Source organism: Malaclemys terrapin, chromosome 1, assembly GCF_027887155.1.
Source record: "Malaclemys terrapin pileata isolate rMalTer1 chromosome 1, rMalTer1.hap1, whole genome shotgun sequence".
Classification (NCBI taxonomy): domain Eukaryota; kingdom Metazoa; phylum Chordata; order Testudines; family Emydidae; genus Malaclemys; species Malaclemys terrapin.
Genome location: NC_071505.1, coordinates 346239552 through 346265834, shown reverse-complemented (window position 1 = coordinate 346265834; position 26283 = coordinate 346239552). Strand labels below are relative to the sequence as shown.

The 26283-nt window shown below is 49.4% G+C and overlaps 1 protein-coding gene across 1 annotated transcript; it reads right to left on the bottom strand.

The window, feature by feature from the left end:
* Positions 1 to 26010, bottom strand: LOC128830180 (erythroblast NAD(P)(+)--arginine ADP-ribosyltransferase-like). Its single transcript, XM_054015958.1, is given in 6 exon segments — positions 1 to 2453; positions 2577 to 2615; positions 3828 to 4584; positions 5062 to 5139; positions 25902 to 25919; positions 25921 to 26010. Coding segments are annotated over 6 exon segments (1077 nt in total). The 3' UTR covers positions 1 to 2358.
* Between the last annotated feature and the right edge of the window lie 273 nt (positions 26011 to 26283).

Genomic DNA, 26283 nt, shown 5'->3' with positions numbered 1-26283 from the left:
TAAAGTATAAAACAAATTTATTAACTACAGAAAGATCGATTTGAAGTGATTATAAGTAGCAGGAGTAGAGATCAGAGTTGGTTATGTAAGAAACAAAAATAAAAGATAAAGTTCATTGCACAAAGTGGAACAGCTCCAGCCAGAGAGACTGAGAGCCCCATCCAAAATCGCCATTTGCCTGGTGCTCAAGGCACTCGCGTGAGATGTAGGAGATCAGTGTTTAAATCCCTGCTCCAAATCAGGTAGAAAAGAGATTTTGGATCTGGGTCTCCCGTGTCTCTCTCAGGCCTGGACGTCTAAATAATATGGGCGAACTAGAGTGCCTCATATTAAATATATTGATATTGATATACACCTCTACCCTGATATAACGTGACCCGATATAACCCGAATTCGGATATAACGCGGTAAAGCAGTGCTCCAGGGGGGCAGGGCTGCACACTCTGGTGGATCAAAGCAAGTTTGATATAACGCGGTTTCACCTATAACGTGCTAAGATTTTTTGGCTCCCGAGGACAGCGTTATATCGAGGTAGAAGTGTAATAGGCATCACAGAAACTTGGTGGAATGAAGATAATCAATGGGACGCAGTAATACCAGGGTACAAAATCTATCAGGACAGAACAGGTCGTGCTGGTGGGGGAGTGGCACTATATGGGAAAGAAAGCATAGAACCAAATGAAGTAAAAAACTTAAATGAACCAAACTGTGCCATAGAATCTCTATGGATAGTAATTCCATGCTTGAATAATAAGAATAGAGCAGTGGGGGTATACTACCAACCATCTGACCAGCATGGTGATAGTGACTGTAAAATGCTCAGGGAGATTGGAGAGCCTATAAAAATAAAAAACTCAATAAAAATCGGGGATTTCAACTATCCCTAAATTGACTGGGTACATGTCACCTCAGGACAGGATACAGAGATAAAGTTTCTTGACGCCTTAAATGACGGCTTCTTGGAGCAGCTAGTCCTGGAACCCACCAGAGAAGAGACAATTCTTGATTTAGTCCTAAGTGGAGCACAGGATCTGGTCCAAGAAGTGACTATAGCTGGACCACTTGGTAATAGTGACCATAATATACTTAAATTTAACATCCCTGTGGTGGGGAAAACACCACAGCAGCCCAAACACAGTAGCATTTAATTTCACAAAGGGGAACTATACAAAAATGAGGAAGTTAGTTAAACAGAAATTAAAAGGTGCAGGGCCAAAAGTGAAATCCCTGCAAGCTGCATGGAAACTTTTTAAAGACACCATAATGGAGGCTCAACTTAAATGTATACCCCCAAATTAAAAAACATAGTGAGAGAACCAAAGAAGTGCCACCCTGGCTAAACAACCAAGTAAAAGAAGCAGTGAGCGGCAAAAAGACATCCTTTAAAAAGCGGAAGTTAAATCCTGTTGAGGAAAATAGAAAGGAGCATAAACTCTGGCAAAGATAGTGTACAAATATAATTAGGAAGGCCAAAAAAGAATTTGAAGAATAGCTAGCCAAAGACTGAAAAAGTAATAGCTATTTTTTTTAGGTAAATCAGAAGCAGGCTAAAAAACCAGGGGGCCACTGGACGATCGAGGTGCTCAAGGACCATAAGGCCATTGCAGAGAAATTAAATGAATTCTTTGCATCGGTCTTCACGCTGAGGGTGGAAGGGAGATTCCCAAACCTGAGCCATTCTTTTAGGTGACAAATCCAAGGAACTGTCCCAGATGGAGGTGTCAATAGAGGAGTTTTTGGAACAAATTGATAAATTAAACAGTAATAAGTGGCACAATGGGACTCTCGACAGCAGGGGGAAAGCTCCTCCATGCAGGAGACAGAACTTTCTCGGGGGACCAATGCAAGGCTGCCCCAGGAACTCAATGAGCTCAGTCTTGTAATGAGGAGACGGTTCTGGAGTGACATGATTGCATTCTATCAGCACTTATAACGGGGAACAGAAACTGGATTAGAGCGGGCTCTTAAAACTAGCAGGCAAAGGTCGAACAAGACTCGATGGCTGGGCGTTGAAGGTAGACAAATTGGGACTACAGACTAAGTGGAAATTTTTAACACTGAGGGTAATTGAACAATTTAGCAAGGATCAGGTGTATCTCCATCACTTGCCCCGTTTCAGTCAAGATGGGAGGTTTTTCCTCAAAGATCTGCTCTGGTTCAAACAGGAATTAATCCCGGGCAGTTCTAGGGCCTGCGAGATGCAGGAGGTCAGGGCAGATGATCACAATGGTCTCCTCGGGCCTGAGACACCAGCAGATGGGATCCAGGGTTTCTTTCTTCATGTCCTTTTTCCTCGAAGAAATTTCTACCGAGTTTTAATGACAGCTCTGGGAGAGAGCGAGCATGCTGAGTAGGATGTCAAAGGAAGTCGGGTGTTCCCAAAGCGCTTGCCACCAGAAGAACTCCACTGAGGAGGTACAGGCACTCTACTCCAGAGGAGAAACTGCTCATTCCTGCAGATGCCAAGACAGAGAATAAGAAAGAATTAGAGTGGGGGAAGGGGCTGGGGGGAAGCAGGGGGAATGTGAGCTCTGTGCTGCCCTCTAGAAGCATCAGATTGCCATTAATGTTCTTACCGGAGCTGAAAATGCATCTCCGGGTCTTGCATCTTTTCTCTGCCAAAGAAACCAACAACATTAAAACAAAAACAACCCAGCATGTCACTTTCACCTCCTTCTCTAGGCCAGGTCAGGTGGCCAATCTGCTGGGCAGCAGGGCTCCTTCCCCTGGGGAAGCTGTTTGGATTGAATTCTCCCACACTGAGCTGCCTCTTTTGAGACTTCACTGGGGGTGGCACGGAGGGACAATGCAGGGAGGGTCACGTGGAAGAAGAAAGCGTTTCCATCCCTTGCTCTGGGCCACAACTGCACCATTCTCCTGGAGCTCTGCGGGAGATACAAGCTCAGGAACCATCAGGCCATGGGGGTCAGTGAATTTCTCGTCCACCAGGCATGCTATTATTTGTATTGTGGTAGAACCTAAAAGCCCCCAACCAAGATCAGGGCCCTATTGTGCTGGGTGGGGCTCAGACGCCGTCCCTGGCCCAAAAAGCTCAGCCTTTCAATAGCCTAGGAGAGGGAGAAAGGAATTGCTCGTATCCCCCATTACAGGCGGGGAGTTGTTCAGAGAGATGAACTCACTCGCCCAAGGTTGTACAGGGCATCCGCAGCGGGGTCGGGATGTGAGCTCAAGCCTTCAGAGTCCTAGTTCAGTGCCTTGCCTACAAGACTGTCCATCCCCGCCCTCAGCTCCAGGCGGGAGCCTGCGGGCTCTGGGATAGGACCATCGTCTTGCATTGGACTGACCACTCATAACCAGCTTATCTCAGAGGCGGCTGCCCTCACCTCCTCCCAGCAGGCGCCAGCTGATGGCTGGGATGGAATATGGGAAGGGGGCCTGTCAGGAGATTGACTCTGATCGCACTCCCCACTTATAGGCATCACCTAGGCGGCCTTCGCTCTCCTGCTCCAGTTTGGTGCTAAGCAAAATGGAGTCAGCTTCATCCTGGTCCCACTTGAGGCCCAACCGCGACCACAGAACCGGAGCTGGCCTGGACCAGTGGCTCAGTTGGTGCCGCCTTGCAGCCAGTTCACACTGGCTGGAGATCTGGCCCTGTTTCCACCCGCAGACCCTTGTCTCTGACTCTCCTTCCACAGACTGAAACCCCAGCTTCAAACAGCTCTGATGGCTGAGTGAGTTTGGAGCGTATAATTGAGCCAAACCATCCCCCCAGTTCTTAATGGCCTCCAGGCCGGTGGAAGCTCAGACCAGGATCCCCAAGAGGCCACAGGGAGCGGGAGGCTGCTATCCCCGTGGATGGACATTACCTTTCACATACTCGCAGTTGTGGTTGCTGTAGCTGTCCAGGGACAGGAGCTGGATCAAGGTTCTGTCCTGAGCCCTGGTGAAGTTGGTGACCTTGAATTTCTCGAAGGGGGGGATCAGCACTTCGTCCTCGCCAGGGAAGAAGGAGAAGTTCTTGATGTTGACCCCGTAGCAGGTCTTTATGGAGAAGAACGTGTCCTGCCCGAAATTCAGGGCGCTCTCATTCTTCAGGGACGTGGACGTGAAGTGGCCAAACCGGACGGGCTTGCGACTCTCGGTTTTGAAGCGGATGCCCCGGACTCCGCGGTACACCTGGTGGCACTTCGTGGGCTCGGAGGCCTTCAGGACGTGAAGAGCTCTGGTCAGGAGGAAGTGCAGGGTCTTGAAGTTGAAGTTGTTGAGGTAAAAGTCCCGGGTGCGGCCTGCCTCTCTCACGGCTGCGTTGAACTCCTGGTGAAGGGGCTGCTTGTGCAGAGGGCCTTGGCTGGTGTAGGCCAAGATGGCGATGGCGTACTCGGGCTTGAAGTCCCGCGGCATGTAGCTCCTGTCCTTCATCTCTTTCCAGCTGGAGGCTGCCTCCAGCCAGGTCTCGGCGTAGTTTCGGTTGTTGGCCAACTCGGTGCGGTTCAGCTCCCCCAGCTCGGCCTCCATCATGCTGGCGCAGTCCTTGTACTGGTCATCAAAGGAGCTGAGGGCCATGTCCAGGGATGACTCTCTGACGGAGAAGAGGTCTCTCTTGCGGAGGGAGAAACATTGGACCTGAGGGCAGCAGGAGAACATGGTGACAGGCGCTGGCAACAGATGGTGGAGCAGGTCTTAGCCAGGCTACAGGGACAGCAATAGCCAAGTGACGGAGGTAAAGTGTTGGGGCAAGGGAGCATGAGGGGAAGGGTGATCCAGTGGTTAGGGTGGTAGCCTGGGATGCTACCTACTCTGCCACAGACTCCCTGTGGGACCTTGGTCAAGTCCCTTAGTCTGTCTGGGCCTCAGGTCTCCATCTGTACAATGGGGATACAGCTCTTCCCTGCCTCCCGGGGTGTGCAAAGATAAAGGGTCAGATCCTCAGCAGGTGTCAATGAGCCACAGAAGTCAATGGAGTTAGGCTGACTTATTGCAGCTGGGGATCTAGCCCATAGAATTAGCCCTACACCCTGTTCATCTCAATGGAGTGTTAATGCTGAACCCTAATGATGACGACATTGTTAACTGTTTAACTGCTGCATGTTTTAGACATACCTGAGGGCCTTTCATGAAGATCCCAGCCAGCAGCAGGACAAAGACTGGTCTGAGACACTCCATCTTCACCATCCACGTCTGGAAAAATAATACACTCAGTCCACAGCCAGTACAGACCGTGGCGAATCAGTAAGTGACTTATTCATACCAAGCTCCAGTCTGTGCAAGAGACAGAGGAAGAGCCACAAAACACCTGGGAGATGGTGGGAAGCGGTGGGAAGGTGGAGGCACACCTGTCCAGGCCATTGTCTTCCCCTGAAGACTACAGCTTTCTGGCCCTTTCTACAGGGATGCTAGAGCAATCTTATTTTTCACCCTGAGGCCCCATGCAAGACCTCAGCTTCTATGTGCTAGGTGCTGTACATACACACACAGCAAGAGAGAGTTCCCGCACTGGGGAATTTCCAATCTCAAGACACAAGGCCAGAAGAGTGGAATTATCTGTATTTTACAGACAGGGAACTGTGGCTCAGAGAGACTCAGTGAGAAGATCCCATGGGACATGTGAGTCTGAGCTTGCAGTTGATCGCAGATCTTCCCAATCCTAGCCCGGCGCTTTACCATAAAGCCGTCATCTTCCGCTAGGAGCCTGCTCAGAATTCATCGCTGTGGGAACAGCCCTGAAGCCAAGAGTCTGGGACCAGGGATGCCTTTGGTCCCACAACACTTGGTTCTTTTACTCTCTCTCTCTCTGTCTCCCATCATGACAAGAGAGGCAAATCTGGAACCAAGAGAGGGAACAGCACCATTCACTGGGGTCCTCTAGGACAGCAGAAATACTCAGGGATGGCTGAGCCACTTTGAGCAACACAGGAATCAACGTGGCTATTCCCCTAGACCACAATCTAAGCCATTTAGTGCAGCGGCTCTCACAACATTTTTGGTGGCCTCAATGTGCGGCCACCCACTCTTGCTCGTGGCTGCTCTGACAATTTTTCCTAAAATCAGCAGGTCTGAATGAGCTCTCCCCTGACATCTGTGCTTCTGTTTGGCTTCATCCCCATTCAAGGGGGTTAGACTAGATGACCCTGGCGGTCCCTTCTGACCCTGTGGTTCTATGATTCTGTGATCTAGTGGTGCACTGGGGGAAAAGACTTCAGGAGCAGACCGTATTTGCATAGACACGCCCACTCTGCCTAAGTGTTCAGCAGGCAACCTGCTTTGCCAAAGTGATCTGTTTTGGTTGGTTTTGGATTACAATTCGCTTTGAATAACAACTTAAAAATGGCCACACTGGGTCAGACCAATGGTCCATCTAACCCAGGGTCCTGTTTTTCAACAGTGGCCAGTGCCAGGTGCTTCAGAGTGAATGAACAGAACAGGGCAATTATCGCATGCTCCATCCCATCGTCCACCCCCAGCTTCTGGCACTCAGAGGCTAGGGACATTTCAGAGCATGGTTTTGCATCCCTGCCCATCCTGACTAATAGCCATTGATGGACTATCCTCCAGGAACTTACCTAATTCTTTTTTGAACCTCTTTATAGTTTTGCCCTTCACAACAGACCCTGGCAAGGAGTTCCACAGGTTGACTGTGCGTTCATAGAATCATAGAATATCAGGGTTGGAAGGGACCTCAGGAGGTTATCTAGTCCAACCCAGTGCTTAAAGCAGGACCAATCCCCTGTGTGTGAAGAAATACTTGTTGTGTGAAGAAATACTTCCTTATGTTTGTTTTAAAACCTGCTGCCTATTAATTTCATTTGGTGAACCCTGGTTCTTGTGTTATGAAAAGGAGTAAATAACACTTCCTGATTCACTTTCTCCACACCCGTCATGATTTTATAGACCTCTATTATATCGCCCCTTAGTCATCTCTTTGCCAACCTGAACAGTCCCGGTCTTTTTAATCTCTCCTCATATGGAAGCTGTTCCAAGCCCCTAATCATTTTTGTTGCCCTTTTCTGTACTTTTTCCAATTCTAATATATCTTTTTTGAGATGGGGCGACCACATCTGCACGCAGTATTCAAGATGTGGGCGTACCATGGATTTATATAGAGGCAACATGATATGTTCTATCGTATTATCTATCTCTTTCCTAATGGTTCGCAGCATTCTGTTTGCTTTTTTGACTGCCGCTGCACATGGAGTGGACGTTTTCAGAGAACTATCCACAATGACTCCGAGATCTCTTTCTGGAGTGGTAACCGCTAATTTAGACCCCATCACTTTGAGTGTATAGCTGGGATTATATGTAGGCAGGGGTGATGGCATGTTGTTGTCCTTACTGTATGAGTAAAGGGCAGCTGAACTGTGCTTAGCCTGCCCTGCTTGAGAGGGTGACTCTAAACTGAACCTCACTTGTTGAGCCAGGGGTAGAGGTGCGAAATCCCACTGAGGATAGGAAGGGGGCAGAGACAAGTATTCCTATCTGACAGGGCGGAAGCTGTCTGCAGAGTCTTAGATACCCTCTGATTCTTTCCTTGCCAGCATTTAAAGTGTCAGGGTTCCCTCCCCACTCTGAACTCTAGGGTACAGATGTGGGGACCCGCATGAAAGACCCCCTAAGCTTATTCCTAGCAGCTTAGGTTAAAAACTTCCCCAAGGCACAAATTCTTCCTTGTCCTTGGACTGTATTGCTGCCACCACCAAGTGATTTACACAAAGATTCAGAAGAAGGACCACTTGGAGTTCCTGTTTCCCCAAAATATCCCCCCAAGTCCCTTCACCCCATTTCCTGGGGAGGCTTGAGAATAATAGGTAACCAAGGAGAGCACAGACCAGACCCTTGGGTTTTTAGGACACTAAAAACCAATCAGGTTCTTAAAAGAAGAACTTTATTATAAAAAATAAAATAAAAGAAGCACCTCTGTAAAATCTGTAAAAAAAGGTAATTTTACAGGGTAATAAAAAGACTTAAAACACAGAGGATCCCCCTCTAGGCTCAATTTTAAAGTTACAAAACAGGAATAAACCTCCCTCTTGCCACAGGGAAAATTCACAAGCTAAAAAAAAAGATAATCTAACCCATATCCTTGCTATTACTTACGAATTCTGTAATTTTATATGTATCATTCAGGATCTTTTAAGGAGATGTTTTTCCTGCCCTGGTCCTCTCTCTGTCTCAAGAGGGAACACACACACACAAAGAGAGCAAACAAAGCCCTCCCCCCCCCCCGCAGATTTGAAAGTATCTTCTTTCCCCATTGGTCCTTCTGGTCGGGTGCCAACCAGGTTAATTGAACTGATTAACCCCTTACAGGTAAGTGATTCTGTACCCCTGGCCAAGAGGGATTTTATATTACTGCATACATAAAGGTTCTTACCCTTCCCTTTATATTTATGACATAAAGACAGCGCTGACTAGACTCAATGGAGGGTCCTTGTTACTCTTCAGTGATTCCTGGAGCTGATATCACTGATGGGCAGATCTAGGGGCCGAGCTGTCCGCCTGGTACAGGGACGGTGCTGGAGTGAGAGACGACTAAGAGGCCGTAGCACAGACGTTCCCCACTGCCCAGCAAAATCCGAAGCGCTGGGCTGGGTGGAGGAGCCGCGGAATGTGGCGTCGCTGAAGAGGCAGCGAGCAGCACCAGGAGGGAGAGAGAACAGAGGCGGCAGCAGCACGCAGCAGCAGAGGTAAGAGCAGCAGCCGTCAGTCAGTTGCAGAGGAGGTGAGAGCAGGAATGGCTTTGCTCTATCTCCCTTTTTCAGGGGCGGGAGGCGGAGCCATGTGAACGCACCTCTGGGTCTTCAAGCAGGACAACCAGCTGTGACCGGGGTGCAGCGGAGGGAGAGGGGAGCGGCGTGTTCAAGGGACATTTGTGCATCGGACTTTCCCACCGCAAGGGTGGGAAACTGAGGCACGGGACTGTGGGGTGGGTGTTTGCTTACGGTCACATGGAATGCACGTGCGGCGTTGTCCCAAATTAATGCTCAGTTCCCTTTCCCTGTTAATAAAAGCTCTCTCTAGTAGTGCACTTGTAACATCGACAGACCCGGGTCGTCAGTGGGTGGGATTGAACCTGGGACCTCTGGAGCTTAGTGCATGAGCCTCTACGCATGAGCTAAAAGCCACCTGGCTGTTAGCTAAGGCTGTCAAGCAGACTCATTTAACTGTCTCTAAGTGGTCTTGGGACAGAACACCACACCCAGGAGGTGTGTGGGTTACACACTAACTTGCGAGAGGGGAAGTCTTGCCTCGTAGAGGTGCCCAGGATTGCATTTAGTTTTCCCGGATTCCTTAGCAGGGCTCGAGCTGGTTCTGCTTCGTATTGTGAAGAGGAACCCCCTAGACACTGAACCCGGCCCTGGTTGCTGCCGATTCCACGCGGGAGAAGGGCTACATCACCCAGGGGGCAGCCACAAAGGGAAACGTTAAGGAATGAAGCCTCGCACAGGGTACGTTGGAGCTGGGAGGTGAGTCCCAGATGGTGTAGATGCGCCCGGGTACACCTTAGACATAGCCGTGCGCCTGTGCTGGCAGGGGCAGCAGCTCGGGCTGGCTGCCCGAATACATACCCCGGGGTCGGGCGGGATTGTACTCGGGGCAGCCTGTCTGAGCTGCTGGGAACAGGCTGCTATTTTTAGAGGCTGGCTGAAGCAGACCTAGTGCAGGTATGTCTATGCCAGCTGGCAATCGCACTGCCCAGCTCCACGTGGACGGGTCCATAGCAAAGGCCGTAGCGTGTACCAACATCACTTGCACGCTTCATCACGGGTAAAGTTTGGGGCTTGGCACTGAGTCCCCAGCCCCCACCCCGAGGAGTCTGAGCCCCTTCTCCTGGCTGCGGATGGTTCTCGGTTTCAGCAATTGACTTGACTGGACTTGATGGCCAAGTGTTTTCCTGTTGGGTCTCTCTTCATCTTTAACACTTCAGTGCAGACAGTTACTCACCCTACCCCACCCCCGGGGCACGGCCCGTGTGTTCACAGACGGCAGCGCAGTGCTTAGAGGGGCTGGGTGAGGTGTGGGGCAGGCACGGGGCTGCCGGCGAGGAGGCTCGGCCTCTCCTCCCAGCTTTGCCAAACTCTTCTCTGTAGCCTTGGATAACTCGCTCCCTGTGCCTCTGTTTCCTAACCGGTAACGTGGAGGGAGAACAGCACTACCCCGGCTCCCGGGACTGCTGTGAGGCTCAGATCCTCGGCTGTACCTGCCTCGACAAGCACAGAGCATCGTTCGCTCCAGCATGAGGCACCTGGCTGCAGCGGTGATGCTGCTAAATGTCTAAGGTACGTCTGCCCTGGGTCCCAGGTGAGCACAGGCCGTACAAACCCATCCAGAACCCTGGGTAATTCCTCGCCTGGCCAGCCCGTGCTGCAGCCGCTTCTCTGCTCGGAGTTGGCTAGATTCAAACTAGCCCAGGTGCTGGGGCAGCAGCTTTGTATAATTTTTGGTGGTGCCCAGAACAGGTCCAAGTCCCACCCCCACCCCCGCCTTGTAAGCCGATAGATATTTTTAAAATCATGTAAAAATGCGAGGGCTCGGGGGTGGGGCTTGTGATGAGGAGTTTGGGGTGTGGGAGGGGTTCAGAAAGAGGGTTGGGGTGTGGGGTGAGGGCTGTGGGGTGGGGTCAGGGATGAGGGGTTCACGATGCAGGAGGGGGCTCCCGGCTGGGGCAGAGGGATAGGGTGTGGGGGGATGAGGGCTCTGGCTGGGGATGAGGGGTTTGGAGTGTTGGAGGGGCTCAGGGCTGGGGCATAGGGGTGGGGTTGGGGGGCGGGTGAGGACTCTGGCTGGGGGTGCAGGCTCTGGGGTGGGACTGGGGATGAGGAGTTCAAACTTTGGGGTGCAGCAAGCAGGCTGCCCCGGGGCTGGGGCCAGAGAGAAGGACTCCCCCCAACTCTCTCCTGTAGCGGGGTGGTCACCCCGCTCCTGCCCGGAGGGGTAAAAGCAGCCTTGGGGAGGGCTGGGGCTGAGAGAAAAACCTAGGCTGATTGGGGGCGTAGCCTCAGCTGGGGCCACGCCCAATCAGGCCGCAGCTGGCCCTATAAAGGGGCTGTTCGGCTGGAGCTAAGAGAGTCTCTCTCTAGAGGTTGAGAGGGATGGGCCTGGCTGCTGGGAGCTGAGCAGGGTACCTAGACTGGAGCAGGGCTGGGGAAAGGCCAGAGGAGCTGGGGAGCTCTGGCCTGGAAACCCCCAGGCTGCAGGCCTTGCTAAAGGCCAGGAATGGTACTGGGTTGCAAAGGTGTAGCCCAGGGTAGGCGGAGGCAGCAGGTCCAAACCCTCCTTGCTGATGATGAGTGGCAATTACACTGCAGTCTGCCCCAGTGAGCGGGGGCTAGACGGGGACTGGCAGTAGCCAAAGACTGAGGCAAGGTGGGGATAGGGGGTTGGGGGTTCCCCGGGGAGGGGAGACCCAGCGAGACTGCAGGGGGCAGAACCCCGAGGGAAGGGGCACCGAGGTCCAGGAGGGACACCGGGACCAGCGGCAAGCTGAGACACCGGCCTGCAGAGGGCGCTCCGGAGGCTGGCGAGCTAATTCCCTGGATGACCAGCAGGGGCCACACCGGTGAGTCGGCGCACTGTTACATCTCCCCACCGGCAGCAGCGAGTTCTGGGGGAGGGGCCCTCCTCTCCCTCCCTGCAGCACACTCACCTCGCACCACTGTCACTGCACGTGCTCCTAGGGCCCATCTCAGGTCCAGGCAGCCCCCTCGCCTCCCCTGTGGTGGGTGCCGGGGTGCGGCTGCCATCACATGTGTGCCTCCTCCCCTGCTGCTGCCCCTCACTGGGGTGGGGGATGGGACTGCCCCTTGCCCAGCGTGGGGCAGGAGCGGTGACTGCGGGCGGAGGGGGGGCCCTGTGCTGATGGAGGGTCTTGTCGGAAAAGGGAAGGGTCCGAGGAGGAAGGGCAGGGGCAGGGTCAGCCTGCCCTGGCACTAGTGATGGGGGGCACTAGGACCCTGCGGCGGCAGTAGATGCCAGAAGCCAGCAGAGCGGAGCGCAGCCCGGAGCTGCAGGGGGCAGCCGCCCACTTGAGACAGGGATGCTCCGGGGGCCGGGGGAGGCAGGCAGGGCCCGGGGAGAGACCCGGCCCCAAACATTGGTGGAGGCTCCAGTGGCCCATATAACTCACCGCCCCTGCTCAGGTGCGACCACACGAGCTGCAGTCGCTCCCTGGGATCACAGAGTAGGCGTCCCCTGAGGACAAGAAAACAAACAACCGCTGCTGCATTCCAGGAAAACTCCCAGAGACAAGGCGAGGGAGGGAATATCTGTTATTGGACCAACTTCTGCTGGGGAGAGATACCAGCTTTGGAGCGCCACAGAGCTCTTCCGCAGGTCTGGGAAAGGAGCTCCCAGCATCACAGCTGAACGCAAGGTGGAAGGATTTTTTAGCATAAAAAGTTAACACGTGTTGTGAGAGCCCATTCAAGGTGAAGTGGCCTGTTAACGCCCCTGCAGTCACAGGACAAAAAGAGAGGGGGGGTTAGTGGGTTACAAATTGTTGTAATAAACCATAAACCCACTGTCTCTGCTCAGTCCCCGATCACTATGCTCTCAAATGAACTCACTCAGGAAAAGGATAAAAGACAAAAACACTCGATCTATCACCTGTGGGTGAACACTCTTCACAAAGGCCTGTAGGAAAATGGGCCTGGCTGATCCCCATTTGCACCGACCATTAAATCAACATGAACTCGCCTTACAGGCCGCAAGCCTGAACCAAACTAAGTATTGTGTTCTCTGACAATGACAGTCAGGGTTATGACCAGAGGAGGGAGGGGGTCTGGGGAAAAGGGAGGATGGAAAGTCCCGGCGACTGCAATAATAGTGTGTGTGTTTATGGCTGGTGAAATATAATAACCGCTTGTGTGAAGCAATAAGCATTAAGTAACTAGTTAAAATGATTAATTACGCCTCTTCTTATCTTTTTGTGTATCTATGTCCCCCGCAATGGCATAAAACCCCATTGTGTCACTGTACCCTGCCTGGAACATTTGAGTAACAGGCACCCCAAATGATGCAAAGTAATGACAGTATCGGAAACTGCCAAGAAGCCCTCCACTCAATTTGCACCCTGTTCTGGGAAGATTGCAATAGAGTGCCGGGAAGAGCAGAAAGACCCTAACTCTCCTATTCCTATCAATGACGTGTAATATGTTTGCGGTTTTCGGCTTTAAAAAGGCAAAGTGTACTCCAAATCGGGGGAGTGGTTTCTAACTGCTACCCCCAACGCATTGGTATGTATTGCAATAAACGGGCCTCAGGTTTGAGTCTCTGATCAAAATGATGCGTGGGTGACTTTTTCCACAACAATTTGGGGGCTCGTCCGGGATCACTCGACGTCCCACCGGACCGGAGGACTGCGGAACACTTCCACACCGACCACAGGCACCAGGTAAGAGACCATTGTCTCTATTTCGGCTTCGGTGGGAAGCTGCCCGTAGGCTCTGGGTTTAGGTGAGGGTGCGCTGTAATCCGAACCTTTGTTGCTAAACTCATTTGCCTGACGCCTGTTCGTTTTGTGTGTATCAGTTTGGTACCTTGTCTGGGTTTTGTCTGTCCGCTAAGTGTTTTCAACTTTGGGCACTGGTCCCCCTGAAGGGCGAAGGACGGCCACTGTAGACCCCGGAGGGAAGGGCCCTGGTGTGGCCGTGAGGGTTGGCAAAAGTCCCACCGGCATTAGGCCGGTGGGGGAGAGTGCCGTGATGTTATCCCGGATTAGGTGTGTCATGTGTGTGTGGGTCGTGGGTTGCCCTGCCCTTGTTTCCCTCTTGATGCCTTAGGCCCCCGCCTCGCTCAGAAAGCGAAGAGGCCCCGGGAAACCGCCCACGAACTCCTAGGCAGTAGGGTAACCTATCCCGTTCTCTTGAAGGTAGGCCGGTGCTCTCTGCTGGGGAAGGGGTGTGCGGGGACTGTGCCTTTCCTAGCCCCTCTGGTTTGGTTGGCCTGCGACCGAGTTCCTTCCCTAATTTTCCGCTTGGAGCCGTGGGCTCCCTCCCCTTGCTCGGAGAGAAAAGGGGAGTCCCTGGAAATCGCCCGCCGTACCGGAGGCGATAAAGTATCCTACCCCATTCTCTTAAAGACGGGCCGGTGCTCTGTGCCGGAAGAGGGGTGTGCGAGGACCGCCCTTATAAACCCTCCCCGCTGGTGTGAATGCACTGAGGAAAGTGGCCTCGCCTGGTAATAAAGGAGACCTGGGCTTGGAAGAGGCCTCGCCGAAAAGGAGGTCTGGGCTTATGGCGCTAGTTGCGTGTTATGTGTAACCTGTCTAATGTGTTTCTCGTTTATTGTAATATAGCAGTTAAAGAAAGGAGGCGGGTTGTACCCAACTCATCCTAGAGGGACATAGCTAAGTGAAGGAGGTGTTTACAATGGGAGCCTCTAATTCCAAACAGGGCCCCGTGCCGCAAAAGGGCACTCCTGCCACATACATTCAAATGATGGTCCCTCAACTTGCAAGTTTATAAAAATTTGGAATAAGAATACTAAAAATAACCCTCGCCTGCAATTCCCCCCAGACAGAACTGGGCAGGGAGCTGCTGTCCAGCCCCCACAGGCCCAAGGGCAAGAAATATTAAGCGCCTTAAGTATCAAAAGTCCTTACACGTACCCCTAAGACAGCCTCCCTGTATTGAGAAAATGCTCCCCTTGCACCATTTCACGGGCATTGGCGCTTTGGGTCAGGAGACCTTGGAGTCTGTGCGTGGACCTTGGTCTCCCACGGAATTGTACCATCTGCTGTACCCCAAATGGTGTGTATCTGGATGTGCCTGATCCCGCTTACAATGGGGTCCTGGCAGTTTTGCAAAAGGATATTCTAGAGGGGGAGACCGACCCCAGCCCTTCCTCTTTGCAACAGGAACTGCTGGCTAGCCCCCCCCCCTCTTATTGTGGGCTGATCGTGCCAACCCGGTTGGGTACATTGGGTCTGCCCGGCCGGCTGAAATTCACCCAGACCCAGCAAAACCCCTTCCCAAAGTGCCATAGTACCCTCTCTCAAAATAGACCAAGGAAGAAATTAATCACCTTCTTAATTTAGCTAATAGATTAAATAAATAAAAGGGGGGTTAGCCAAAAAAGCCCACCCTCCTTGCTAAATTGGTAGTAAAACAATGCCTGTGCCCATGAAAAAACAAGTGAACCAGCAAGAAAAAAGAATCGGGCCCAGACAAGCAGGCAACCACAGTTTGAGGAAGTTAAAAAAAAAAAGAAAGTAAAAAGTTAACTCTGTAGTTACTGAAGGAAACTAAACAGTAAAACTATGTACAAATGTTAAAAGAAGGTGTTATAAAAAGAAAATTCTTTGTTTCTTTGCAGCCATTCCTTTGGGAATGTCTGTAAATAATCCAGACAAGAGGTTATTTAAGTAAAATCATTTGACTATAAACAAGTTAGTCAAATTTGCTTAAAAAAAAACCCCACTCCTGGTTTGTACAATCTTTGGGTTGTGGAAGCAGAGAAAAGAACTGACAGAAGGGAACTGCAATGCATGATGGTTGTTAGCAAGAGTCAGGCTTCGTTAGCAAGAGACAGTCTTTGTTAGCAAGAGTCAAGCTAGCTGTGACCCTGATAACGCGAGATTTGTAGAAGCGAGGATTGTGTGAGGATTGTGTGAGACGGGTGAGAAAGAGCTGTGTAAGAAGTCATTGTGACCTCAGTATAGATAAGGTGTAGAAGACCTTGTGTAAATAAGGTATAGAAACTAATTGTATGTAGGCAAGAGTCAAAACAAGTAAGGAAATGAGATATCAAGATGGCCTATGTATAAACAAAATGCAGCTGTCCCTCATTATTTCTGTAATAAAAGGTATAAATGCTTGCTGTAATTAGTTACCAGAGAGAGACCTACTTGCTCTCTCCTCTGCACATGTGAGAGTTAATAATAAAGCCTCTGACTTGCTGCACCTAAACAAAAACAGTGAGAACTCAGTTTTTCTCCGACAATTTGGGGGCTCGTCCGGGATGGCAACGCCCACTGAGGCAACGGCAGCTGCTACGGATCGTTCCCCTTCGAACCCCATGGCGCCACAATAGAGGTAAGAGACCTTTTGAAATCTCTATTGGGGTGTCGGAGGAGGACTGTCCGTGGGGCCGTCTGCCCCTGTTGGGCTCACGCCATCCGAACTTATTGACTGTGCAGCAAGGTCAGATGCTGAGCGGCGTAATAGGGGAATTGTTTGCCGCCCCCTGTAAGCATATGCTAGGTGCATAGGGTTTGCACCTGTATTGAGGAGTTGTTACTGCCTCAAGAGGGGTTTTTACCGCCTCAAGTGATGCATCAAGGTACTTGGGAATAGTACCTGGAGGTACTCAGGAGTAGTACCTGGTATAAGGCCTTGGTATGTTGGGGTGTGTGTGTGTGTGTGTGTGTGTGTGTGTGTGTACACAGTGTGAATTGAGTGTTACCGGAAGACGCCCAGAGTACTCTGCGAAGTCTTTTGGCTCGTGACCAGAACTACTCTAACGCAAGCCCGGTAACTAGAGGATCTTTTAGGAGATCCGACCCATGTAGGTTGACTCGGCCTGGCATCGTCCGGCGAGGAGGCTACCTGGGTCTAGGAGTGTGTGCACCCATCTTCCCTCCCCTTTTCCTCTCCGTGTGAGCCACTGACAGTCTGACCATCTCACTGGATGCAACAGAGTAAGCGGCGCTTTCTCTCTGAGATTAGCCGACGCTCTTTGCTGAAGGGAGGTGTAGGGGGTCATGGCTATCCTCGTTAGTCACTCCTGTGTGAATACCCTGTAGGGAGAGATCCTTAGTTTATGAGCCGCTAGCGCGGACAGGGCATCCTTCCCCCTTTGAGTGTGTGATTGGAAAATGGGTGGGGGACAGTCTAAGTCTTCCCTTTCACCCCCTAAGGGTACCCCAGCTTATTTCATGTACGTACATTATGGCCCGAAAACCTGCAGGTATTTAGATAATTGGAATCTTTACACGCGTGCTAATCCATCTAAACAATGTCCACTAGAAGGTACCTTTGATTTAGACAAACTTAAATACCTTAAAGAAACTCTGGCTTCACCAAAAGCCTCTGATACACAGTGGGAGCAATTTGTCTGTTGGTGGGAGGAAGCAACAAAGACTCCACGAGTCTCGAGTGCAGAGTCTAAAGGACTCCCAGGAAAAGTTAAAAGCTCAAGTGCAACATTTACAGCTTAAATGCAAGGCATCCAGCTGTTTACCCCCTAGAGCGATTCCTTCTGCTCCTGTGTATCCTAATCCCGTTCAAGCAATTCCTTCTGCTCCCCTTTATCCCCAATTAGTTAGGTCTGACAGTGAGGAGGAAACTGCTGAGGATATTTTAGATTTCTTCAGTAACATTCAGCAGCAGCAGCAGCCCGTGCTGCCTCCTCCCCCTACACAGCCTGGGTCTGCTAACGAATCTCACCCGGCAGTGCCAGTTTCACCACCGCATGTATCAGCTGCATACATTGTTCTCTCTTCCCCTGGGAGAGAAGCCTCCTCTTCACCACAAAGAGGTGATTCTGAGCCTCCCAGTAGCTCCCCTGATTCTAATCCCTCTGAGGAAAGTACCCGTTATCTTACTAGAAGTGTGGCACATGCACTCCAGGTTCCTTTAAGAGGCCTGGAACTATTTCTCAAATGCGTACTTTTCTTGGCATGACTGGGTACTGTAGACAATGGATTTTAGGCTATGCAACAATGATTAAACCCTTACAGGATCTGACTAAGTCAGGTACCCCTGAGCCTCTTCCTTGGTCTCCAGAGGCTGAACAAGCTTTTGTTGCTATCAAGCAAAGTCTGTCCAGTGCACCAGCCCTGAGACTTCCTGATTATGCTAAACCCTTCACTCTTTTCTGTCATGAGCGTAATGTGTTTGCTTTGGCTGTATTAACGCAAAGGCACGGAGACAAACACCGTCCCATTGCTTATTACAGTACTGCCCTAGACGCTGTGGCAGCTGGATTTCCCCCTTGCCTGCATGCTGTAGCTGCAGCAGCTCTTGCTGTTCAGGTATCTGAATCTATTGTCTTAGGATCTCCTTTGATTGTTGCTGTCCCTCATGCTGTGGCTGCTCTCTTGTTAAAATCTAAGACACAGCATCTATCCACTTCTCGTCTTACAAAATATGAGCTTGTCTTGTTGTCTTCATCTCATATTACTTTGGCTCGTTGCCCTGTTCTAAATCCTGCCTCCTTGTTGCCTGGGCCCAAAGACGGAGACCCACATGACTGTGTGTCTGTGACATCGGTTCTCTCTCGTCCAAGAGATTTACTAGATGTGCCTTTGCAAAATCCTGATCTTATTTACTTTGTAGATGGTTCGTGCTTGCGAGATTCTAAGGGCAAATTGGTTGCTGGTTATGCTGTGTGTTCTGCACATGCTGTTATTGAAAGTGCTTTCCTTCCTTCTGTGTTTTCTGCTCAAGTGGCCGAACTTGTGGCTTTAACTCGAGCCTGCATTCTCGCTCAGGATCAAGCAGTTACAATCTATACAGACTCTCGTTATGCTTTTGGAGTGGTACATGATTATGGGTTGCTCTGGAAGTATAGAGGTTTTCTTACATCCACTGGTTCTCCTATTAAGAACAGTCTGTATGTCTCTGCTCTTTTAGATGCTCTTTTAGTGCCCAAAGCTATAGCTGTCGTGAAATGTACAGCTCACCAGACCCCTCATGATGAAGTTACCCGTGGAAATGCTTTGGCAGACTCTGCAGCCAAAGCAGCGGCCCTTTCTGCACCTCAGGCTGAATATACTTGTGCTTTGATTGAACAGCCTCCACTAGCCTCCCTTGAGGATCTGGCCAAGATCCAGGAAGCTGCACCGGCAGCTGAGAAACGTTTTTGGAGTGCTAATGGCTGTATTCTACACCCTGACCATCTTTGGCGTGCCCCAGCTGGTCGCCTGGTTGCACCGAAGATGCTAATGCCCTATCTTGCTCGTGTATACCACGGAATGGCTCACGTGAGCAAAGGGGGGATGGTTGCTGCGGTTAACCGAGATTGGTGTGCGTTCGGGTTCCCAGTCATTGCACATCACTACTGTCAACAATGTGTGATTTGTCAGCAGCATAACATTGGTAAAGCTGTTAAAGTTAGGCAGGCAGCTCCCCCTCCCCCTTGGGGACCTTTTGTAAATATTCAGATTGATTTTATTCAACTGTCTAAATGTTGTGGCTATGAATATGTATTGGTTTTGGTGGATGTATTTTCAAATTGGGTTGAAGCTTTTCCCTGCAGGAAAGCAGATGCCAGGACTGTTGTGAAACTTCTGCTTAAAGATTTTGTACCACGATTTGGCATCCCTGTGAGTATCAACAGTGACCGTGGAACTCATTTTACTGGACAGATTGTAAAAGAGTTATGTGCAGCTTTGCAGACTCAACACAACCTTCACTGTCCCCACCATCCGCAGTCTGCTGGGACAGTGGAACGCCAGAATGGAATTCTGAAAAATAAACTGGCCAAGATTTGTGCTGAAACAAACTTGAAGTGGCCAGATGCCCTTCCTCTGGCACTAATGAGTATGAGGGCCACTCCCAATCGAAAGACTGGACTCAGCCCTCATGAGATTCTGACAGGGCGCCCGATGAGACTACCAACTGCGCCCCCACTGACCCTAGCTCAGATGGACATTCATTTAATGGATGACACAATGCTTAAGTATTGTCAGGCACTAATGAAATGTGTTAAGTCTTTCTATACACAGGTGAAAGAAGCACTACCCAAGGATCCTGTGCAGCCCTGCCACTCGCTGGAACCAGGAGACTGGGTCTACATAAAGGTCCATCAGCGAAAGACTGCCTTGGCTCCACGCTGGAAAGGTCCTTTCCAAGTCCTGTTAACTACCAACACTGCTGTGAAGTGCCAAGGACTGCCCACCTGGACCCATGCTTCGCAGTGCAAAAAGACCCCTCCGCCTGGAGAGGATTCTCCAGCTGCTGATCAGCCTATTTCTCCTGCTAACTCTGCTGTGCCTCCTGGACAGCAGGGAAAGAGGACAAGGTGAAGAGCTAGTAACCTCTCCCTTGTCCACTGACAGATCTACTGTGCCTTTGAATTCTTTTACAGGAACCACACCAGTACAGGGTGAAGTGCTAGTAACCTCTCCCCTGCACTGTGGTGAATCACAACTGTTTTTGAAGAAGAAAAGAAGAAACACTCGCTCTGCTGAAACCACCAAAGTCCAGAACTTTCTAACTACAAAAGACATTAAGAACTGGCCCTGGTGGAAGAAACGAAGTATTGTTTATTGGCAAGGAGGGAACTGTGGGGAACGTTCCTGAGAATGTGGGGTCCAGTGGTGGGGTGGATTCTTTCCAGGATCAGGGCTTTGTGCTTATGGACAGATACCTTCAGGATGCACTGCCCTCCCTAATTGGCTTTCAGATGATGAATATCAAAAACGCCTTGCCACTACAAAGACTACACCTGCCACTAGTCCCTTGACCCTTGCCACCACCACTGTAACTTATCCAGATACAAACAGTACTACACATTCCAATGATGAGAAATTGGGCCAACTAGAGAAGGCCATAGGCCTTGTTTCTGGAGCACAACTAACCCAGGTACAGGCTGGAGTTGGTGAGTTACATGTTATCTCCGCCCTTAGTTTTATGACCCAGAAGTTACTGACAGAGATGGTATTGAATATCACTGAGGCTGGGAAGGCATTGCAGTGGGATCTAGCATGCTCAGAGATTCAGGATTTCTTGAATGACCAGCTAATGGCCATTCGGAATGATCTAGAGCACCAGGCTTGGCCCACTGCCCTTACAGACACGTCAGGAGTGCCATCTGACCTGTGGCCATGGAGACATACTTGGAAACTTTCTGGGTGGAAGTGTGGACGTTCTCAGTGCTCCTTCCAAGCATATGGACCGGTACAGGGGGTGTGGGCTCCTACATACCGTATCCTGCCAGGTCCATGGGGAGGATGCATATGGGATTGGGTAATTCATCGAGACATCTGGGAAATTAGACCACCTGGTATGCCCAATCGATTCTTAGTTAGTGCTCCTAGGATTACACCTGACATTTGGATGGGGTTAGGTAACCTGTGGACATTCTGGCCATTAGAACCCCCACAGCTTCAGTGTACACGTAAACTGAAGCCAGGAGAAGTTGTCACTGTCTATGACTACGTTTGCTGGGAGGGTAGGGGACAAGGAACTACCCTGACAGGACACTTACTCTTCCAAGCTAATGATAGCTGTATGTATGTTAATGACACCATATCACAAGACATACATTTTAATCTCACTACCACTGCAGGCAATCATATCATTTACTGGCCTGCAGATAGAGTTTTTCAAGTAGCCCTTAGGTTCCAGATACCCTTTAATTGGACTAGCTTACTATCTGATAGATTTCAAAATTTGCTTTCATTGTTACCTGAGATTCAGAAAATCTCTGAGGTACAAGGGCAAATTCACATGCTTCAAAATGTATATCAAGTAGAAAAGTATGTCTTTCACACTGCTTATAGAGTAGCTACCTTATGTACTAAATATGATGTATTGTGCTTTATGACAAAGGCTGTACAACAACCCCATTATAGTATTGCTATGGGAATGTTATTGCTTGTATTGTTATTAGTTAGTTTAGGATTATGTTATTGTTGTTGTAAAAGACGTAATAATAGTAATACCTTTCATGTTCATGCTAATCATGCATTATCATTGCATCCAATCAAAACCCCTAAGGTTGAAGAATCTAATTTAGAATCTGAAGTCCAGGACTTGATGCAAATAGAGATTTGAGAATGTTTGTTGTACTAGAAGTACAAAAGGGGGGGGTTGTGGAAGCAGAGAAAAGAACTGACAGAAGGGAACTGCAATGCATGATGGTTGTTAGCAAGAGTCAGGCTTCGTTAGCAAGAGACAGTCTTTGTTAGCAAGAGTCAAGCTAGCTGTGACCCTGATAACGCGAGATTTGTAGAAGCGAGGATTGTGTGAGGATTGTGTGAGACGGGTGAGAAAGAGCTGTGTAAGAAGTCATTGTGACCTCAGTATAGATAAGGTGTAGAAGACCTTGTGTAAATAAGGTATAGAAACTAATTGTATGTAGGCAAGAGTCAAAACAAGTAAGGAAATGAGATATCAAGATGGCCTATGTATAAACAAAATGCAGCTGTCCCTCATTATTTCTGTAATAAAAGGTATAAATGCTTGCTGTAATTAGTTACCAGAGAGAGACCTACTTGCTCTCTCCTCTGCACATGTGAGAGTTAATAATAAAGCCTCTGACTTGCTGCACCTAAACAAAAACAGTGAGAACTCAGTTTTTCTCCGACAGTTTTATAAGTTTAGAATTGGTGTTGTTTTAAAATCGTAAAGCCAAAAACTACTTTTGCCAAACAAAATAAACTAGTGTTGTTTAATTTTGGTATTTAGCATTTAATCCTTAAGGTAACTTAATGCTTTCAAAAGACCACTCCCAATCAAAAGACCGAACTCAGCCCTCATAAATTTCTAACAGGATCGCCTGATGTAACTACCAGCAGAGCCCTGCTGGCCCTAGGTCAAATGGACATTTATTTAATAAATACACAATGCTTAATTGTTGCCAGGTACTAACAAAATGTGTTGGGTCTTTTTATATACAGCAGCCCTGCCACTCGCTAAAACCAAAAGACTGTGTCCATCAGTGAGAAAACGCCCTGGCCCCGTGCTGAAAGACCCTTATCAAGTCCTGTTAATTAATACTGCTGCAAAGTGCTAAGAATTGATTACCTGCCCATGCGTCTCACTGTAATGGCTCTCCAACTGATGATTGGTCTATCTTTCCTTCTGGCGTTGTTGCTCCTTCTGGACAGCAGGAGTGAAGGACAAGGTAAACAGCTGGTAACCTCTCCTTTGTCCGCTGACAAACCCACTGGATTTTGCTAAGAAAACAACCTCTTCACCTGGGGACATAATAAAGCCTCCAACCAAGCAAGGTGATTGTGCTGGTAACCCCTCCCTTGCAGCCTCATTGCCGGACAGCTAAGTGAACTAAGACTACGAAATGTCGAAGAATAGCTTGCGGAAGCTAGCCAAAACTACCTGAAGATGAAACTTTTAATATTCCTCAGCTTCTCCTCCTTAACGAACTTAGGGTGGGGAGGGGAGAAGGGAAAAGTAATTTTTTTTCTCTTTAAATCTTAGCCAATTAGTAGCCTCCAATTTAGCCTGTACCATGTTGTAATCGTATTACCAACGCACAGTTACTTCAGGTTCCGGCTGAAGTTGGTAAATTGCATGTCATTTCCGCCCTTAGTTCAATAACCCAAAGGTTGCTAACAGAAATGGTATTAAATATCACCGGTGCTGCAAAGGCATTGCAGTGGAACTTGGCATGTCCAAAAGTTCAACATTTCCTAAACAACTAGTTAATGACCATTCAAAGTAATCTCGAACACCAGGCCTGGCCCACTGCCCTTGCAGACATCTCGAAAGTAGCATCTAATCTGTGGCCATAAAGGCACACGTAAAAGTGTGAACAATCGCAGTGCTCCTTCCAAGCATACAGGCCGGTCGAAAGAATGTGGGCTCCCGCATACCAAATCCTGCCAGGTCCGTAGAAAGACTGCATGTAAAATTAAGTAATTCACCAAAACATTAAAAAAAAATAACCCACCTGGTATGCCTGACCGAATAACAAGGCTGGACTCAAGAAAGTTCAGTACGCACTGAAAGATGGGACAAAGGTTGTAAGCCCATTCAGTGTCAGTACCCCTAGCATCAACTCCCTTAAACAGGCCGGCACCAACCTCGGCACTCCCGAGCTGGCCAGTTCACAATTCTCAGCCGTGTCCAGCAACAATTATTGCGCTATGCACCCCGCAAAAACAGATCTTGGTGGTGCCTTCTTGGCATCAGAGGAGGGAGATTGTGGGGAAAATGGACCTGTGTGACCCCCCCATTTGCACCGACCATGAAATCAACATGAACTCACCTTACAAGCCGCAAGCCTGAACCAAACTAAGTATTGTGTTCTCTGACAATGACAGTCAGGGTTATGACCAGAGGAGGGAGGGGGTCTGGGGAAAAGGGAGGATGGAAAGTCCCGGCGACTGCAATAATAGTGTGTGTGTTTATGGCTGGTGAAATATAATAACCGCTTGTGTGAAGCAATAAGCATTAAGTAACTAGTTAAAATGATTAATTACGCCTCTTCTTATCTTTTTGTGTATCTATGTCCCCCCAATGGCATAAAACCCCATTGTGTCACTGTACCCTGCCTGGAACATTTGAGTAACAGGCACCCCAAATGATGCAAAGTAATGACAGTATCGGAAACTGCCAAGAAGCCCTCCACTCAATTTGCACCCTGTTCTGGGAAGATTGCAATAGAGTGCCGGGAAGAGCGGAAAGACCCTAACTCTCCTATTCCTATCAATGACGTGTAACGTGTAATATGTTTGCGGTTTTCGGCTTTAAAAAGGCAAAGTGTACTCCAAATCGGGGGAGTGGTTTCTAACTGCTACCCCCAACGCATTGGTATGTATTGCAATAAACGGGCCTCAAGCTTGAGTCTCTGATCGAAATGATGCGTGGGTGACTTTTTCCACAACAGGCCAGAGAAGAGCAACAAAAATGATTCAAGGTCTAGAAAACGTGACCTAGGAGGGAAGATTGAAAACATTGGGTTTGTTTAGTCTGGAGAAGAGAAGACTGAGGGGGGACATGGTAACAGTTTTTAAGTACATAAAAGGTTACAAGGAGGAGGGAGGAAAAATTGTTCTCCTTAACATCTGAGGCTAGGACAAGAAGCAATGGGCTTAAACTGCAGCAAGGGCAGTTTAGGTTCCTAACTGTCAGGGTGGTTAAGCACTGGAATAAATTGCCTAGGGAGGTTGTGGAATCTCTGTTATTGGAGATTTTTAAGAGCAGGTTAGACAAACACCTGTCAGGGATGGTCTATTCTAGATAATACTTAGTCCTGCCATGAATTCAGGGGACTGGACTAGATGACCTCTCGAGGTCCCTTCCAGTCCTACGATTCTGTGATTCTATCGCTGACCTTTCAGTCCTTATCCTCAAAGGAAACCTGCACAACACTTTCAAAAGACAAGCCTGGGAGCTTAAATTCATTACTCTGCTAGACACTAAAACTCATGGCCTGAGCAGAGATGCTGGATTTATGGCTTATTACAAGGATCTGTAACCCGCTCACCCCCTCTTTTTGTCCTGTGACTGCAGAGGTGTTAACGGGTCACTTCAACTTGAATGGGCCCTTCCACTATGTGCTAACTACTGCAACCCTTCCACCTGGCATTATGCTGTGACACGCTTAGGACCCTTCCCAGCCCTGAAGATCTGTGCGGCTGGAAAGCTTGTCTCGCCAACAGAAGTTGGTCCAATAAAAGATATGACCTCACTCAGCATGTCTTTCTAATACCCGGGGTCAGCATAGCTGCAACTACATTGCATACAGGAAAACTCCCATGCCTTTGTGTCTCCTGCGCACATCCCCTTGTACAGCCCCTTCGTTTAGAAAACTCCGGTTCTACAAGTGTGTTTGGGCGTTCTCTGGAGACTCTGCATTAAACACCTTCATGCAAGACAGACACGTTTCCTCAGCTAGTGCACGACTGTACTTTATTGGGCTGCGAAGTGCGTGGGCCCTGTGCAACCGCAATACAAACAGTCAGCAAGTTGGAATACAAATATTCTACTTGTGGAAAGAGAGAGAGGCAGCAGCGGAGTGCTCCAAGGACCTCTCCATAGAGATGAAAACCCTTATCATGTCACACTCCCCTGCGACCCTAAATAACACCCTGCCAGGTACGGAACAGTCAGAACAATCGACAGGTTGATTTCTGTCTTAGCTGGCCCAGGAAATACTTAGAACAGTTTCTTGGACAAGTGGAGTCATAAAATTAAAGCCCTGATTTAACACCGTCCCACCCCAGCCGTTAAAAAGTTCACTTTGGGCTGGGGGCTGAAATTGACAAGATTTCTGGGCTGGCCGGCTGAGTTGGAAGAAGTGAGAACTTTTACCTGGGTTCTCCTTGCCCCCAGAATCAGGCAGGGAATAATTGGGGCGTCTCTGTTTCCCCCAGCTCCTGTGGTGTAGCGGCTGCTCTTCGCTCTGGGGCCCTGCGGACATGACAGCTGAGAAGCAGCTGGGTTTTCTTTTTAAGGCAATCGCCAACTGCATTAGCCCAGGTCTGGAGCTGATCCACTCCTTCTGCTAGGCTATTTATATCCCGGCAGGGGCTTCACGAATAAGGTTTGTTAACGTATTGTGTCTCTAGCTGGGCTGGGATAATACTGCTAGGCAATTCCCTTGCACAAACCGAATGTGCTCTAATGGGCTTAAGGATCCCCAGCTGCGTGGCTTAGCTGGCAGATGAGCGGCGGCCCCAGTCATCTCCCTGAG